Source organism: Ascaphus truei, chromosome 6 (genome assembly GCF_040206685.1).
Source record: "Ascaphus truei isolate aAscTru1 chromosome 6, aAscTru1.hap1, whole genome shotgun sequence".
Taxonomy (NCBI): domain Eukaryota; kingdom Metazoa; phylum Chordata; class Amphibia; order Anura; family Ascaphidae; genus Ascaphus; species Ascaphus truei.
In genome coordinates, this window is record NC_134488.1 from 63,276,789 (window position 1) to 63,294,383 (window position 17,595).

At 43.5% G+C, this 17,595-nt stretch overlaps 1 protein-coding gene across 5 annotated transcripts in view; it reads left to right on the forward strand.

Moving 5' to 3' along the window:
• The window catches only part of ZMYM4 (zinc finger MYM-type containing 4), an 80,718-nt gene extending 65,710 nt beyond the window's left edge, over positions 1 to 15,008 (forward strand). For 2 of the 5 annotated variants that reach the window (XM_075604590.1, XM_075604589.1), the window contains exons 20-28: positions 313 to 492; positions 633 to 727; positions 1,203 to 1,374; positions 3,378 to 3,464; positions 4,906 to 5,057; positions 8,735 to 8,846; positions 10,315 to 10,563; positions 10,996 to 11,125; positions 11,851 to 15,008. In XM_075604590.1, coding sequence (XP_075460705.1) covers positions 313 to 492; positions 633 to 727; positions 1,203 to 1,374; positions 3,378 to 3,464; positions 4,906 to 5,057; positions 8,735 to 8,846; positions 10,315 to 10,563; positions 10,996 to 11,125; positions 11,851 to 12,058 — 1,385 coding nt within the window. In that variant the 3' untranslated portion in view covers positions 12,059 to 15,008. The remainder of the gene's footprint in view (positions 1 to 312; positions 493 to 632; positions 728 to 1,202; positions 1,375 to 3,377; positions 3,465 to 4,905; positions 5,058 to 8,734; positions 8,847 to 10,314; positions 10,564 to 10,995; positions 11,126 to 11,850) is intronic. The other 3 variants (XM_075604591.1, XM_075604592.1, XM_075604593.1) reach the window with 3 other exon arrangements.
• The last annotated feature ends 2,587 nt before the right edge of the window (positions 15,009 to 17,595 follow it).

A 17,595-nucleotide genomic window follows, 5' to 3' on the forward strand; every position in this document is an offset into this window, starting at 1 on the left:
TTGATACGTATAGACAGTGTTCGACAAACCTATACATTTGCACGCCCCAGGCGAGTGGATTTAACATCGTGGCGAGCTCCTATTGGCCCAAGCAGCACACGTGTGGTACTAGGTGGCGAGTAGATTTTTTTGTTCGGCAAGTAGATTTTTTGGTGATTTGTCGACCACTGCGTATAGACATTGTCAATCTATATAGTCTATAGAACATGTCGCTGCTATTAGTTCACTTTAATCCTAGCTGAGAGAAGTACGTATTTGTTTTACACAAGTTAAACTTTGCATAGTTACAGACTTTTTCCTCCCATCTGACAGACCAGGGCAGCACGTACAGCGGAGATCTGGAATCGGAGGCAGTATCTACACCGCACAGCTGGGAGGACGAACTGAACCACTACACCTTGAGGTCCAACAACCTGCCTGAGCCAGATCCCGAGATCCGGCAGCTCTCCAGAGTGGATACAGAGCAGGACTTGGAGGCTGACTTCCCAACAGGTCTGTCCTGGGCACAGTGGGGCTCATATGTCCCAAACTTCTTTCTGTACCAAAACGTGGGATAATTGCAAAGTAAAAACTATGCTTCATAATGTTAAATGTCAGTCCATTTTAACCTTTCTTCATCTCTTCCTTCACAGAAACGTTTGACCCCCTGAGCAAAGGTTCCAGTCTCTTGGCTCGCACCCGAGCCAGACGGAAACACAGAGATGGCTTCCCACAGCCCAAAAGACGGGTGAGTGAGGGCCCCTTGCACCCTGTAGAGTACCGTATGATGCGCTTGTGTCTTGGTTCACTACCATAAAAAGCAGACACCGCAGGATGTGCTCCGTCTCTACTAATCCCGGCTATGTATATTTATCTTTTTACCTCGGTGGAATATTTCTGCTATCCCATGTGCTTTCAGGCCCAGAAGAGTTGCAATACATTGCTAACACCCCTTGTCAACATAGGGGGTTAACCCTTTTACTGCCAGAGGTTCGTTTACCATCCGATTCTGTTACCTAACCTCCCACCCTTGGTTATCCTTGAGGACGTGTTGGAGTCGCAGTATAAAATGTTTTCTTTTATAGTACTGCAGGGCACACAGCAGTGTTCTCCTATATCACCTTTGGTGTTCGAGGATGGGCAGGAATCCCTTTACCAAAATCCTTTGTATCTGGTCTGCCTTCCTCCCGCCTTGCATTTATAGCTCTTGTTGCGCTCCGCAGGGAAGGAAGAAGGCTGTTGTGGCCGTAGAGCCGCGGAACCTGATGCAGGGAACATACCCTGGCTGCTCTGCGCTGGGCTCCACATTGAAGTTCATGTACGGAGTGAACGCCTGGAAGAACTGGGTGCGGTGGAAAAACTTGCAAGAAGATCCAGACGACATGAAGTTTGGAGGTAGGTTTCACGAAAGCAGTAGAGTCCTTGTACACAGCAGATGATGGAATGTAAATAAGGAGGGCCGGCACTCGTAGTTCAAACACATTTTTTATTCAGGGTATTTGACTTTGTAGTCCTCCCTTGGAGACCTTTCAGGAATATGTGGAATTCCCTGAATAAAACTGTATTAACTTCTACAATACGTGTGTGTGTGTGTGTGTGTCTGTGGTGTGTGTGTGTCTGTTGTGTCTGTGGTGTGTGTGTGTGTGTCTGTGGTGTGTGTGTGTCTGTGGTGTGTGTGTGTCTGTTATGTCTGTTATGTCTGTTGTGTCTGGTGTGTGTGTGTGTGTGTCTGTGGTGTGTGTGTTGTCTGTGGTGTGTGTGTTGTCTGTGGTGTGTGTGTGTTTGTTGTGTCTGTGGTGTGTGTGTCTGTTGTGTCTGTTGTGTCTGTGGTGTGTGTGTCTGTTGTGTCTGTGTTGTGTCTGTTGTGTCTGTTGTGTCTGTTGTGTGTGTGTGTGTGTCTGTTGTGTGTGTGTGTGTGTGTGTGTTGTGTGTGTGTCAGTGTTGTGTGTGTGTGTCTGTGTCTGTGTCTGTTGTCTGTTGTCTGTTGTCTGTTGTCTGTTGTCTGTTGTCTGTTGTCTGTTGTCTGTTGTCTGTTTGCTATGCATTTGGACTCATGATATCGCAACCAAATTTTGCATGATGGTTCCTGAGGTCAAGGAGCAGGATTTTGTCTGTCTGGATACATTTGGACGTCATTTTGAATCAAGATGGTGGACTGAACCTTTCAAAACTGCATTGATTTTAATCAAATTTGGCAAGATTGTATTGTGTAAATAGATAGGTTTCATGGTCTTGGAGCTATGGTTCTGACACGCACACGCTCTCTTATTACCATACACAAACTTGTACACACACACCATACATACGGTCAGACACACACAATTTTTTTTTAAATTGAAAAAATTTAATTTGTGTAGTTAAGGTTTGTAAGCAAACCCTTCAAAAGTCTGGAAATGTCGACATTTTAAGGTGACATGCAACCTTAACTCCCCGACACCCCATAACCCCCCCCCTCCCACCCCCCCCCCCCCCATGCTTTGCTGATGACATGAGCGATGCACGGGGGTGAGTTAAGGTTGTCACCTTAACTTGGACATTTCCAGACTTTTGAAGTGTATGGTATTTTAATAGGCTGTGCTGAGGGAGAAAACCTCTTCCTACCATGAATCTCGCTGCTCCCTACCGACACATTTCAATTTCGAACAACTTTAGTTTCCAGTGAAGCTTGACATTGCAATGTCAATTAATAAATCTCAAGGACAGTCACTTCAGGTATTTAGAAAATCCATGTTTTGCTCATGGTTAACTTTGTTGAATGCTATAGTGTCTGTGCGTCTGTGCGTCTGTGCGTCTTGCTTTTTGACATTCACATTCACACATTTCATATCGAGTTTCCCAGTACTCTGCTTGGGGGAAATGTTCTACACACTTTGCTAACACACGGTAGGGACATGTTACATGGCTAAGCTGTCTCTTTATTGCACCTCCGATATATGCTGCTCTGCGGGGGCGCTGCATCTTTTATCCCTTTTAGATTCCGGACCAATGTCACATTTTTTCCCTTCGCTGCCAGATGTGCCAGCAAGGAGCAGAGCATTGGCAGCCTCCGTATATGGATCAAAGGATGATAAAACGCTGCAGTTTTTCCCTCCAACTGTCCAAACCCCCCCACCCCCCCCCCCTCCAATTTATGAACGCGTATAAAGAATTATAGGTAGAAATTAAGGAGTGCTGAATCGTTTGACTACCGTGATCATCTGTGGCGGTCCCACTAATCCCAGCCCTTCTAAGACCACGTTCTCCAGCGATGCACAGTGTGTACAGACCCTACCATTGGGCAGTGACAAGGGGATAACTACCTCAGCAGAGGGTTCAATACAGCCCTTCATGGGGGTATGTTGCCTCCCTGCCCAGCTTTCCCTCTAACCTCTTCCTTACTTTCTTCTCACCCTGTCAAGGACCCTCCGAGGCACCACTTTGCCCCCCCTCCGAGCCGCAGGGGGGGGAGCAGGGAGAACCTTCCCCCACTCATGAAAACTCTGGAGGTGAAAGACATTATTTATCATTAAGTTTTTATTCTTTTTATCTGTAAAACTCACTTCCAGGGTTCAATTTTGGTGTATTCCTTTTGTCCCTCCGCTCGTGCGGCTGTCCTTGCACAGGTTGGTGTTAGGGATGGGATTAGCTGGCGTATGGGCTCATTCTGTCAAATGCAAACAGATGTTTTTAGAACAAAAACCCAATAGGGGAAGCCTGATTGGTGCAGAAATGAGACTTTTTTTTTGGCTCAAACATGTAACCACGCTTTTAAGTCAAATTAAGCACGCGGAAACCAATAGTATTGTTGATGAGACCGTGGTTCACGTGCCTTTTGAAATAGTGTTTCAGAACACTGCAAATATCTGGTGTGTACTGTGCATTTGTCATCAACAGGCTTTGTTCCTACAACTGTTTCATTGGCGGCAATTTTCACTTTGCTAGTGGTGTAAAATGATAGGGTGGTTTCTCTGTTTACGAACACACACGTCAGTGTAATGGTACCAGGTGGTACGGATTGCCACTGCTTGTTTTTGAAAGTGAAGTTATTTTAATAAGGTTTTCTCCCTTTCTGTTTTTACAGCGCTGCAAAACAACTTGAATAATCGTCACTCTAAAAAAAAACACACCACATTGATTGTATGTTGTATAACTGCATTCTTAAACAAGGATCCACCATTTTTATAAAGGTTTTTTTTTTATCTAGCACAGTACGACGCTGTTCAGTGTGAGAAGCAGAGTATGCCTGAGAGACTCGCTGGGGCCTATCTCTTGCCTGCCATCAGTTTCTATCCCTGTGTTTGCTAAGGATCCGTCCTTTTCAATATACACACACAGGGTACATTAAAGCAGCAGTCCAAGCTAATCAACATTTTCCCCATATATTTTACACTTACTAATAGACTTTTTTTTCTTGCCATTTCCAAAGCTGTTTTTATTTGATAAAATCTGATACTCCGTTCAGGAGATGTTTGAAATACTGTGTCCTTGCGGTTCAAATGGAGCTCTCCCCAGAGCCCAGTGCAGTCTAAAAGCTTCCATGGTAACCTCAGAAGCTAAAGATTAAAAAAAAATCATGATCTTTAACACACACTAAAACCAGGACATGGTCATGGGACAATCCCATAATTAAGAGCGTTAAACTCATACAATGAGGAAATTGCTGCTTTAATATCTACGTAAACTGGTACCTAAACTAGCATCTTTCTCAAAGTTACCCTCTAATATTGGTGGTGCAGAGGGGAGCTTTATGGCGTTACAAAAATGTGTAAACAATACACTTTATGCTCTGCTTCCTGTGCGTGGTACAGCAGCAGAGACTTTGTCTTAGACGTCGGCTGGCTTTAATAGTAGAAACATAAGCGTTTCTCTTAACCTCTGCACCCGTGTGCATCAAATAATCTGTCTGCAGTGGCTCTGACCCCTCCCTCTCCCTGTCTTGCTCTATAGTCCGTCCCATGAAGCTGAAGGAAGACCTTCTTTCCTGTACCTTTGGGGAACTGAGCTATGGCCTGTGTCAGTTCATCCAGGACGTACGCCGGCCAAACGGGGAGAAGTACGACGCAGACAGCATCCTGTACCTGTGCCTTGGAGTCCAGCAGGTAACATGCAGTGCAGCAGGACAGACACATGCATGCTAAAGAATAGTCTCTAACATATATCAGTAGAGCACATGCAGGCACTCGCGTTAAAGCAAACAAAACCATTCAGACCAGTCTTAAACCTTTTTAACCCTTTTGCTGCCAGCAATGCATTGCGCTGCGGTGTGTTACAGGCCCCCCATACCAGTGGGAGGTTTAAGACATTAAATACCTGTGAAAGATAACCGGGTTATTGGTAGCATAACAAAATTTGCCTTAGTGGGATGCTTGTGTCAGCACACAGGTAAAGAGTGTGGGTAGGCAAGAGCAGGCAGTTTCCCCAGGCCTTCCCATGTATAATTCAGCTATGTCTCCATCAAAATAATACTATTCGCATCTATCAAACAAACAAGCTGTTCTGACTGAAACGCGCCTTGGGCATGTCATCACGTTGGACATCAGGAGTGACGTAAAATACCATGATGTCTGAGCACTGGGAGGGGGCAGAGTGGATCAGTAGGATGCCGCTCTTTACTCGACAAAAACGCTACTTTTGTTGTCTCTGTCTATGTAGCTACTGGTGTCTTTGCTACTTGGCCACTTGTTTTCTTTCCGAACCTTTTCTCTCGAGTTCACTTTAAACACTTCTACTCTAATCCCTAAATTTACACACATTAAAAGCGACGTTTAACTGTTTTGCTTCATTACATTCTAATGCATTATAGACCAACATTAGTTTACAGGAGTGCACTTCAATTGAAGGGGCTGTCTGGGTTCTCTCTAGTGTGTGGTGTACACGCCAAAAGCAAACTGGTCCTCACTAGGTAGGGTTAAATCCAGTCAAAATTTGAAAGCGGTTCTGGGTGCTTCCTCTTCAAAGGTAATCATTCCCAAATCTTTGCATAAATTCTGAACCAATAGAAGAGCACACAAGGGGCCATCTATTTTATTATAAGATACAAAATCAAATGATTTGCACTCCCAAGATTAGTGCTTTAAATAAGCACATCAGTGGAGTCTTTTATGGATCCAGCTGGTGAAAATCATAACGTTGTTCCTTTGAATGCTGGAGTCCTCTCCTTCTGGTCGCGTCCCGCTGGGTGACGTGACTTAGTACGAGTACCCGGACTGCACAGCTAGTGTGAGCGCTCCCTTCCCTCGACGTGTTTTGCGAGTTTATCTCGCTTCCTCAGCCATATTGGTAGTGCAGGGTATGTAAGCAATCCATGCTTCAATTCCCTTCACTGTTAACTCCTTGTGATCATTAGTATGCGCCCCACTAAAGTGTTTAGATAAATTGTGCGACTAGTAGCACCTCTCGTGTTCAAGGAACCTAGTTCTCAGTGTGTTTTGTTCTACCTACATGGATGTTCAATGAGGTAGATGACAAAGGACGTATTGTAATTAATGCATTTTCATTTTAAATGTTTAAAAGTCGACTGTTTATTATTTTTGCCTTGAAATGTACAGGTAAGGCAATTTATATATTGATAGTCCACTAACACCGGCAAAACATTTCATTAGAATACATCCTTTGTCATCGTAGCTCATGGAACATGCATGTAGGTTGCAGTATGTAGGTAGAACGAAACGGACTCTGAGAACTAGGTTTCTGGCACACGAGAGATCAGAGCGAGGCTACTTGTCGCACAATTTATCTAAACACTAGCACAGATGGAGTCTAGACGAGGAGGTGACTTTTTATTATTTTTTATGTGGGAAATCTGGATACATACACTTCAAACTTTTTAACACCAAAGGGGTTGGACATGGACATTGACCTAGCAGCTTTTCTAAAGGACCATTGGGCCATAGCAGTGTATTATTCGTGTTTTTTTTTTTTTTTACTTCAAGTTTTTTCTTTTTAGTTAGTATTTTTATTTAAAAAAAATTAAATATATTTTATTTTTGTTTATTTTCAATGGCCACTGCTTGCTATTCTATTAACACCATAGGACTATTAATTCTGTTCCCATTGGTGATTTATATTTATGTAATCTTTCCAGTACCTTTGTCTCTCAAAACATGTGCACAGGTCACCCTTGTCAAAGATCTACAAGTAGTTTTTTTTTGTAAGGTAGACCGTGCAGTTTGCTCCTGATATTACCCTATGTATAACATTGCTATACCCAAGAATGTCTAAATGTCTATTATAGAATGTTCCATTAAACCCCCTTATCCTATAGCACTCCTCAATTAAGCATGATGGTTTTTTTTTTTTTTTTTTAAACTTTCACTGTCCATCTATAATGCAGAAACACAAATAGTTCATTCATATTACTTTGTCCAATTATAATGTAGAAATTCTATATATTTTTTCATTTGATATGTTCATACTAAATTGATAAAATGAGCATACAATGGGTTAAATGGACTATTTAAGCACAGACTTTATTCATCCCCTGCACTACCAATACTCCTGAGGAAGCGAGACACGCGAAACGCGTTGGGTGAAGGAAGGCGTGCTCACTACCCGTGCAGTGCGGGTACCCGTAGTGACATCCAGCGGCACACGACCGCAAGGAGGAGACGAATGCACTAATCTCAAGTGCAATCATTTCCTTTTGTATCTTTATTATAATAAAGGTTCATACACCGTGTGTGTCCACAGCACTCCAGATAGTAAAAACAGTTATTTATTTCATCCATCAGCATATCCAAAATATAACACTTTGGCAACGTTTTGTCCCTTGTGAAGATATATGTATATAGATACACACACACACACACGTGTAGACACACACACACACACACGTGTAGACACACACACACACGTGTAGACACACACACACACACGTGTAGACACACACACACACGTGTAGACACACACACACGTGTAGACACACACACGTGTAGACATACACACACACGTGTAGACACACACACACGTGTAGACACACACACACACACGTGTAGACACACACACACGTGTAGACACACACACACGTAGACACACACACGTGTAGACACACACACACACGTGTAGACACACACACACGTGTAGACACACACACACGTGTAGACACACACACACACGTGTGTAGACACACACACACGCGTGTAGACACACACGCACACACGTGTAGACGCACACACGTGTAGACACACACACGTGTAGACACACACACACACACGTGTAGACACACACACGTGTAGACACACACACACACGTGTGTAGACACACACACACGCGTGTAGACACACACGCACACACGTGTAGACGCACACACGTGTAGACACACACACACACGTGTAGACACACACACGTGTAGACACACACACACGTGTGTAGACACACACACACGCGCGTGTAGACACACACGCACACACGTGTAGACACACACACGTGTGTAGACACACACACACGTGTGGACACACACACACGTGGACACACACACACACACACGTGTAGACACACACGCACACACGTGTAGACACACACACGTGTGTAGACACACACACACGTGTGGACACACACACACGTGGACACACACACACACACACGTGTAGACACACACGCACACACGTGTAGACACACACGCACACACGTGTAGACACACACGCACACGTGTAGACACACACACACACATACACTACCCTGATCTTTTTCTTGTATAAAGTCTGTGTGACTATACAAATAGAAGTTTTCAGTTGCAGCCACTATTGTGACTCCGCTTGGTTTCCCATTTCCCTCCCAGTACCTTTTTGAGAACGGGAGGATAGACAACATCTTCACAGAACCATACTCCAGATTCATGGTGGAACTTACAAAGCTGCTGAAAAACTGGCACCCGCCCATATTACCCAACGGTAAGTCTGCTCTGCGAACTTCAGGGACTGCTGCTCTTAATATGCAAAGCAGGTGCAATAAGGTTATGGTGGGCAGCAAAGTGACAAACCCTCCACTGTACAAGGCACGGTTAAGACCAGTGTGTTTTCTGGGCCTGGACTTATCCCAGGATTTGCTGTGTAATGTGCCAGCAAAACCTATAGGGAAATATCCATGTTTAAAATGCATAGAAAGTTAAACGTATTTCTCTCTGCAATATAAGGGCTGTTTGATGGGACAATGGGGTGAATGGAGCAGGTTTTGAGGCGCTGTGTGAAGATGCAAGAGTCTTACCTTTGAATTGTTCATAAGGCCATAGTTTTTAGCGAGCTCAAAACTCCTGAGCATCATATTGTTTAAGATCTTCTGGTTTCAATTATGTAAAGATAAATATGCAATATACGCGAGCTTACAGTCTGCGTTGCCTATTCTGTATGCTGCGAGGCATTCTTCTCTTTATGCGTGCAGATTCATTCACATGAATGAGGTTACAATCTTCCTTCTAGAAGAAGCTGGTATGTTAAATAACGGTGGGTGGGGGAGTGGGGGAAGTGGATGGACTGGGCGCTTCCTAAACAATATAGTAATTAGTGTGATAAGTGACACACCTTAAGTACACACAATAAACCTATCACCATATAGTGTTAAATAAAATAAATTAAAACCAGTGTACAACAGCAGCTCAACTTCCTCTTTTGGGATCGTTCCTAATCCCAGGATGTGAAGTATTTCTTTTCTTGGGGTTGAGGAGGAGCGCTGGATCTCGTGATATGTGAAAAGATATAGATATATATAGTGCAGATGGTAATTCACTGCTTTAAATGATGTAAAACATAAGAAATGAACTCACAAAGAACGTATAAAATCACTGCATGTCAGAGATCCTTCTCTCTCTGACTGGAGCCCTTTATGTTACTGGAGTCTGTATCCTCTCAGTGAAGTGGATGATATGAAAATAAAGAAAACCACAAATAGTGCAAATAGTATGAACTATACAAATGTATACAAATGTATTATGCACAGGTAGTCAGGAAACTCACATTTTCCATAATAAAGTTGGGTGGTGGAGAGAACCGCCGATAGAAGCAGGCTGCTGTTCGGTGCTTCACTTTCCCCTCACAGTCTGTGCATAATACATTTGTATAGTTCATACTATTTGCACTATTTGTGGTTTTCTTTATTTTCATATCATCCACTTCACTGAGAGGATACAGACTCCAGTAACATAAAGGGCTCCAGTCAGAGAGAGAAGGATCTCTGACATGCAGTGATTTTATACGTTCTTTGTGAGTTCATTTCTTATGTTTTACATCATTTAAAGCAGTGAATTACCATCTGCACTATATATATCTATATCTTTTCACATATCACGAGATCCAGCGCTCCTCCTCAACCCCAAGAAAAGAAATGTTAAATAACGGGCTGTGCACGCTCTTCCGCCCCCTCCAGGTTTCATGTTCTCAAGGATTGAAGAGGAGCACCTATGGGAGTGCAAGCAGCTGGGTGCCTACTCCCCCATCGTCCTGCTCAACACCCTGCTGTTTTTCACCACCAAATACTTCCAGCTGAAGACGGTCAGCGAGCACCAGCAACTCTCCTTCGCCTACGTCATGAGGCGCACGAAGACCCTCAAATACAACACCAAGACCACCTACCTGCGCTTTATCCCACCCTACCAGAAACCAGAGCTGGAACATGGTGGGTGCCATATTGTAGGGGCAGAAACTGAAAGGCTCAGGCTGTGCTGTATTTTGGGGGGTGGGGGAGGTTCTCGGCCCCCTGTGGGTCTTGCTTCTTCAAAACCTTGAAAACGAACATGGCGCTTTTATATAATGTTTATATATGCGTTTAGCCTCCCATAGCTGCCTATAAGTGGGGGATTCATTATAATAATGCAGATCGGGGCATTATCACATGCAAACTACGATGAGAGTTGCTGTGCGATAGTGCCCCAACCATTGCAGTTTATTGAACGCCCTAAGAGGCATACAATGTAATGGGACATTGCAGCATGCCTGACATGTTCAGTGTACCTGCTTCCTTCTCACTAACATAATGTAATACAAATCCTGGTAGAGACGCAGGGACATAATCATTAGCCTGATGCAGTAATTCATCTCCTCTCTGCAGAGAAATTATCACTGGGCAAGCGGAAGCGGACGGAGGGGGAAGATGGACAGTTTGTAATGGAGATGGCCGAAAACACGGACAACCCTCTGAGGTGCCCTGTGAGGCTGTACGAATTTTACCTGTCCAAATGGTAAGTTGGGGATAGATCTGACTCCAGAAGGGTGCTAACACTAGGTTTACCCAAGAGCTCTGATCTGTGATAATTGTGCGAGGGATTTCATAGAATTATTGATTTAAATAGATGTCGCTTAAGTGTGCGTGCGCCTGTGTGCGTGCGCCTGTGTGCGTCTAGTATCAACATAGTACGCAGCGCTGCAAATCTAGACATTTGAGGCACTTGTACTATACCTCCCTGTATTCTAACAAAAGCACAATGGGAAAATAAATTCCTGCCCTGGAGAGCTTACAATCTAATTGATCAAAGATTAATTAAAAAGACATATATGGTTCAGTCTTCAAAGGTATCTTTTTTTATTGTTCTGGGTTATTTTTTTTTTTGTAATTGGCTATACCACAGTGCTGGTACCTATATACCCTTGTACGTGGAAAAAACGGGGCAAAAAAGTAATGTGATGTAAGCGACCATGTTAAAAAAAATATATGAAATAAAACAAAGATATAAAAATAACTTGCTGTTCTTTATGAAAACAATAACAATTATCTTGTGCCAAAAAAAGATGCAAATGTAAATACTATCCCTGACAAATTGGAAAATAAATGAACGGGGCAGGGACTAATTCAGTGCTATAGAAGAAAATCTATGAAACTTATTGCGTTATTCCATCTCGAGTCTTCTGAACACTGCCTTGGTTTTCGGTTGCTTTATCCGCCTCTTCTCTGCTCTCGTCCCCCAAGCAGTTCTGAAAGCGTGAAGCAGCGGAGCGACGTCTTCTACCTGCAGCCAGAGCGCTCCTGCGTGCCGAACAGCCCCATGTGGTTCTCCACCCTGCCCATAGACCCGGGCACGTTGGACAGCATGCTGACCCGCATCCTAATGGTGCGAGAGATCCACGAGGAGCTGACCAAAGCGAAAGAGGACTCAGAAGTTGAATTGTCTGATTAAGCGTGCGTTGGATCCTTCTGTCCTTCCAACCCCAAAACCCATCCCCAAACACCTCATTCTTATACACACGGCGGGGCAAGCACTAAACTGTGAATGCAACGTTCTCACCCTGCCCTCTTCTCCCCATCTAAACTCATCCACTACTACTCCTCCCCTCCCCCCTTTCCCTATATGTATAGATTAAAAATAAGCCACCCCGCTGGATCTGAGCGGGAGAGGGGACTTAGAAGCCCTAAATCTCAGCCGTGGGAAACTGAGGAAGGGCACAGAGACAAAACGGCAATCCGAAGAGGATTCTTCACCTGTGTGCAAGGTGATCAGCCTGTGTTAGGAACTGTAATGTCTTTTTAACTGGAGCTTGAGGGGGATTGTTTTAAGGAAAAGATCTCTTCTAGTGTTCAGTGACACTGTGCTAGAGCCAGGCACCACCTACTGTATCGTTGCAAGAGCAGTGTTAGGGGGTGATCCTGTAGGGAGTGTGTGTATGTATAATATATATGTATAATATATATATATATATATATATATATATATATATATATATATATATATATATATATATATGTGTATTTTACACACTACATTGCAAGCCCATTTGAACTTGTTACAGTAGTGGCTTTGCCATAAACATGGTCAACAAGTGAGCCTGCTTTGCCACTTCAGACAGGGTTCCCACTTTTTACCAGGGTTGTGACACACAGCCTCACCTCCCCTGCACCGCTCTTAACCGGAAGCCCAGCAAAGAGAAGAACGACACCCACAGAAATCAGAAAGAGGGGGGGGTCCTATTCTCTGTTTTGGGACACTGACAGCTCAGACGCTGCTATGGCATCTCAGAAACCCCACTTGCATAGTGCGTATCACTACTGCTTCATAAACAGTATCACGGTTGCCTCTTGAGTGCAAAGATATCTTGACGAAGTGTATTTCCCTTATGCTGTTTCCTTCTACCAAAATCCCACAAATTCTGGCAGTTGTCGTTACTGCCAAAATGTTGATACCTCTCCCCATTTGCTCCCAGGGGGCAGCAAAGGAGTTAACCCTTGTGTGCTGAGTGGAGTGCTGCAGGTCATCTCCAGTCACAAAGGGGTTAACCCACTAAGGAAACAGGCTGTCCTTCTGTGTTTTTATTTTAAAAAAATGAATTATTGGTCTCTGCAAGAAGTTATATAAAACAGCCCCATTGCCGTTAAAGGTGAAGTCCCACTGATGACACTGATATGTATAATAGGTTAAAACAAGCTGATTTGTGTCTTTCTTTTTCATTTTTAGGACAAGTATTTTTTAAGCATTTTTGAAAGTCTGGACATTTTTCCAATGTTTTCATTTGAAATGGGAACTTATGGTTGGGAGTGACATGCACGAGCTAAATTTGAGGTAGAGGCAGTAAAATTCACCCCAAACTTCATATTTAGGCATGAAAAAGGTAAAAATAAAACAATTCATACACTTATAAGTTGTTTTTAAAGGCACTAGTCAGCTAGGTTTAACTTAACAAAAATACCACTGATTCTAAGTGGACCATGTTTGAGGTATAGTGCATCAAAATTATTCCCATCTGCCACTATGACTTCTATTTTAATAGCACCGTTTGGACCTTTATTTTCCCCTCAACAAAAATGGCATTAAACATTGCTATTTTCCAAATATTCCTCCTTCCCTGCTGATCTCCTAATTAAAGAATACGGACAGATATTACACCTTCACAAAAGAACGTTTCCACGTTTTTATTTTATTTTTTATTCTTAGAAGAAGAAAAAAAGCTATACCTAACTTTTAGCTTTTATTAATTTAAGGTCTGTCCCAGGGGTGGGCAACTCCAGTCCTCAAGGGCCGCCAACAGGTCAGGTTTTCAGGATATCCCTGCTTCAGCACAGGTGGCTCAGTCATTATGACTATATCCTGAAAACCTGACCTGTTGGTGGCCCTTGAGGACTGGAGTTGCCCCACCCCTGGCTCTCATCCATATAATGAATACCCTCTGCAAGACCGAGCTTGTGGTGAAGATTCAGAGCAACAAATGAATCTGCATTTCAATGTTAAGGTCATTAACCTGTTTGCTGTCAGAGGCCAGAAATGTATTGTCTTGCATGTTATATTGCTTTGCAATCTGTTGCTGGCTCCCTTGAGGGCAAAGGAATTAAAAGGGGTTTCCAGTGTTGGTTTTTTTCCCCATCCCTTTTTTTTTTTTTTTTTTAATTTTTTTTTTTTTTTTTACGGTTTTGTCTTAGCAGTAACGGAGTATAATATGAGACAAATTAGTCCTTTTCCGATTTGTGTATCTGTTAGTTCTTATCTTGCTTGTACAATAATTCACCGATGTGTTTTTAACGCACAGAGCTGTGTGTGGCTGAAGTAAAGTCCTATCCCTGATTCTTTACCCGTGACTGAGCGCTGTGTTTATTTGTGACCAAACGCCCTGCGCAATTCTCATCCACTTCTAAGGACAAAAAAAACGGATGTGTATGGAAGACTATAACCTGGTTTGGTTGACCGTGGACACTGACGTGTCTTCCTGGCTCGATTCACAGCTGCAGGTGCATTTTTATGGGCAGCTGTTGCCTGTCAAGGAATTTGAAGAAGTGTGGGGGAAAACACCATTGGAGAAGCCAGTTGGAATCATAAATGGCCAAGACTTGTATAATTGGCTTTGATATTTTTTTTTTTTTTTAATATTTTCTTCTGGTGGACATTCTATTAAGCAGAAGTGATATTTCTCTTGTCGAATAGGACACAAGATTGTGGGAGTTCAGTCACAGCCCACCACAGAAAGATCGAACGCTCCGATGTTGGAACTCCCAAGTTTTTGTTTTTAATACACTTTTTTTATTATAATTTTAGCTTTGTGATGTGCGTTATTCCTTCAGATTAGTCTGTAATACATACATGCAAGATGTGCATTACAACGATCGTATATGGGGTGCATAGACCATTAAACATTTTGTCGGTAGATGGTTTTTATGACATTAATGTAGAAATACCTTCTTTAAAAGATTTTTTTTTTTTTAAAGTATATAAATATTCATGGTTAAAGGTTAGTGGCAGGTCTGGGCCTGATGGGCGGTCTTTTTATCAGAGAATAAATGGATAATTAACTGTACAACCCTTATTTCTGAATTCCCAGTGGATGATGTATTGTGTATTAAGGAGTACATGAATTAACAAAGGGTGTAAATAATCTAAAATCAGAGTTGGGTATTGGTTGTGTGCTTGTATTATTTTTTTATAGTGCATATAGTGTCCTTGCCCTTTTTTATTTGACCTACAGACACCACACATGAGCACATCCAGATGTTCAGTGTGAACCATTGCTGCTTAGCGCAGAACATAACTAGAAAGTCCATTATACCACCTACATTAAAAGGAAGGTAGCTGCGAGAAATGTAATTCCTAGTAATTGTTGCACACCCTAATAGTCAATTGATATAAAGATATTTTCAATTAACGGCAATGATATGATGATGCATTGTTCCTATAGGAACATGTTTAAAATACCTTTTCATTAAATTATTTCAAATTAATGCAGCCACTAGAAATAATGGTGTATTATTAGACACTAAGGCAGGGGAGCGCAATCTTTTCTCCCTATACACCCACCCCCCTTGCTGGCTTTCCCCCTCGCGCCCCACCACTCTTACCTTGATTCACACGTCCTGGCAACGTGACGTCACATGACCCAGCGGCATCATTTGACAGCGCGTTGCCATGGCAATGCGTCTGAATCAAGGTAAGTAAGGTTTATAGAGGCCCTGCATCTCCCCCGGTATTAATTTAAATGCCTTCAGGAAGCGCGCGGGGGCCTCTGTAAACCCCGCGCCCCCCCCACTTTGCGCGCCGCTGCACTAAGGCATTGTTTATAGTACAGGCGTGCGACGGAGCGTATCACGCGCACCTGTTACCCGAGAGGTGAGCGCACTCTAGATGGGATGTGTGGCGGAGGTGTCACCACCCTGGATCGCCCTCATTGGCTGAACCATTCACGTGACGCGGCCGTTGCGTGGGGAAAAAAATGTAATTTATTTTTTTGTCGGCTCAAAATTTTGATGCGCGGTTGCTCTTGCTGACGTGCACTATGGCCGGCCTGATCGTGCTGCTGCATTTTGTTTGCGCTGTGCACACTATAATCACAGCCTTACACTTAGAATAGTAACAAGCACTTGTAAATGATATAGTATTGTATTTAGTGTCAAATGTGCGCCAAACTTAAAAACACAAAAATTAAACACTAACATTTGCTAAGATAAAGACTGCAGTTACATAAACTTTAAATTTAAGGGCCCTTTATCTCTCACGCAATTACTGTTGCTTATTCATCATGATCACCTCTATTGAAGTGTTTTGTGGGGTCTCCAAAGCGCATTTAAAATTGGGCTGGAACCTACACTTATTTATTATCAACAAGTCTATTATCTGAAATAAGTTTATCCCTTAATGGTAACCAGCATTGAGAACAGTCTAGGTCAGTTAGGTTTCCATCCTGATGGCACTCTGTGATTACACTGTACAGCTTGGTTTAGGCCTAAAATCAGAACGATCGTCATTGTTACTACCGTATTTCCTCGATTTGTAAGGGCCAAATCGAAGGCGTCTTACAATCGAGGAAAATTACTTTTTCACTTACCATGTTTCAGGAGAGGTCCCATGTCTGCGGAGAATGAAGCGGGCGGCGGAGGCAGGAGAGGTCCCACGTCTGCAGATGGTTGAAGATGGACAGCGGGTGGGTGTGCGACAGCAGGACAGGTCCATAGTCTGCAGGTGAATGAAGATAAGAAGACAGCGGGCATGTGCGGTGGTGTGTGGCGGCAGGAGATCATAATAGCAGGAGAGCTGAGCGGCATAGGGGAACGGCTTGGGAGGTGCAAACTGTAACCGGAAGTCAGACACCGGTCAAGTTCCGGTGTTAGTGTGCACCTCCCCAGCTGTTCCCCTACTCTCTGCTCCTGCTATTATGATCAATTAGCTGCCTCTGCCACCGCACGCCCGCAGTTTTCTTATCTTCATTCACCTGCAGATTTGGGACCTGTCCTGCCGCCGTACTCCCGCCCGCTGTCCATCTTCAACCATCTGCAGACGTGGGAGCTCTCCTGCCGCCGCCGCACACTTCGTCCTCTGCCGACATGGGACCTCTCCTGAAACATGTTAAGTGAAAAGAGGGGGTTAGTACTGTAGAAACGTAAAAATATTTTTTTTAATACATTGATTCTAAGGCCTCGTTCAGGGTGCTGGCTTCGGAGGGAGGACGTGCTGCCGTGCGTGCTGCCGTGAGAAACAAAGTATTCAATTTGAATACTGGTTTTCAGGGTAGCAACCGCCCTGTCTCCGAAGCCAGGAGTTTAGGCTGACTAGTTTCAATAAACGAAAATTTCGTTTTTTGGAGGTGCAGCAGCGTCACAGGGACCAAGGCAGCCAATGAAATCATTCTTCAGAATGATTTCATGACTGCAACTTGGATACTTACCCTGCTGTGTGTAACCCCGCCCCCTCCCCAACGCTGAAAAGTCTGCTGGGGGATAAACACAGATCGCCCAGCAAACTGC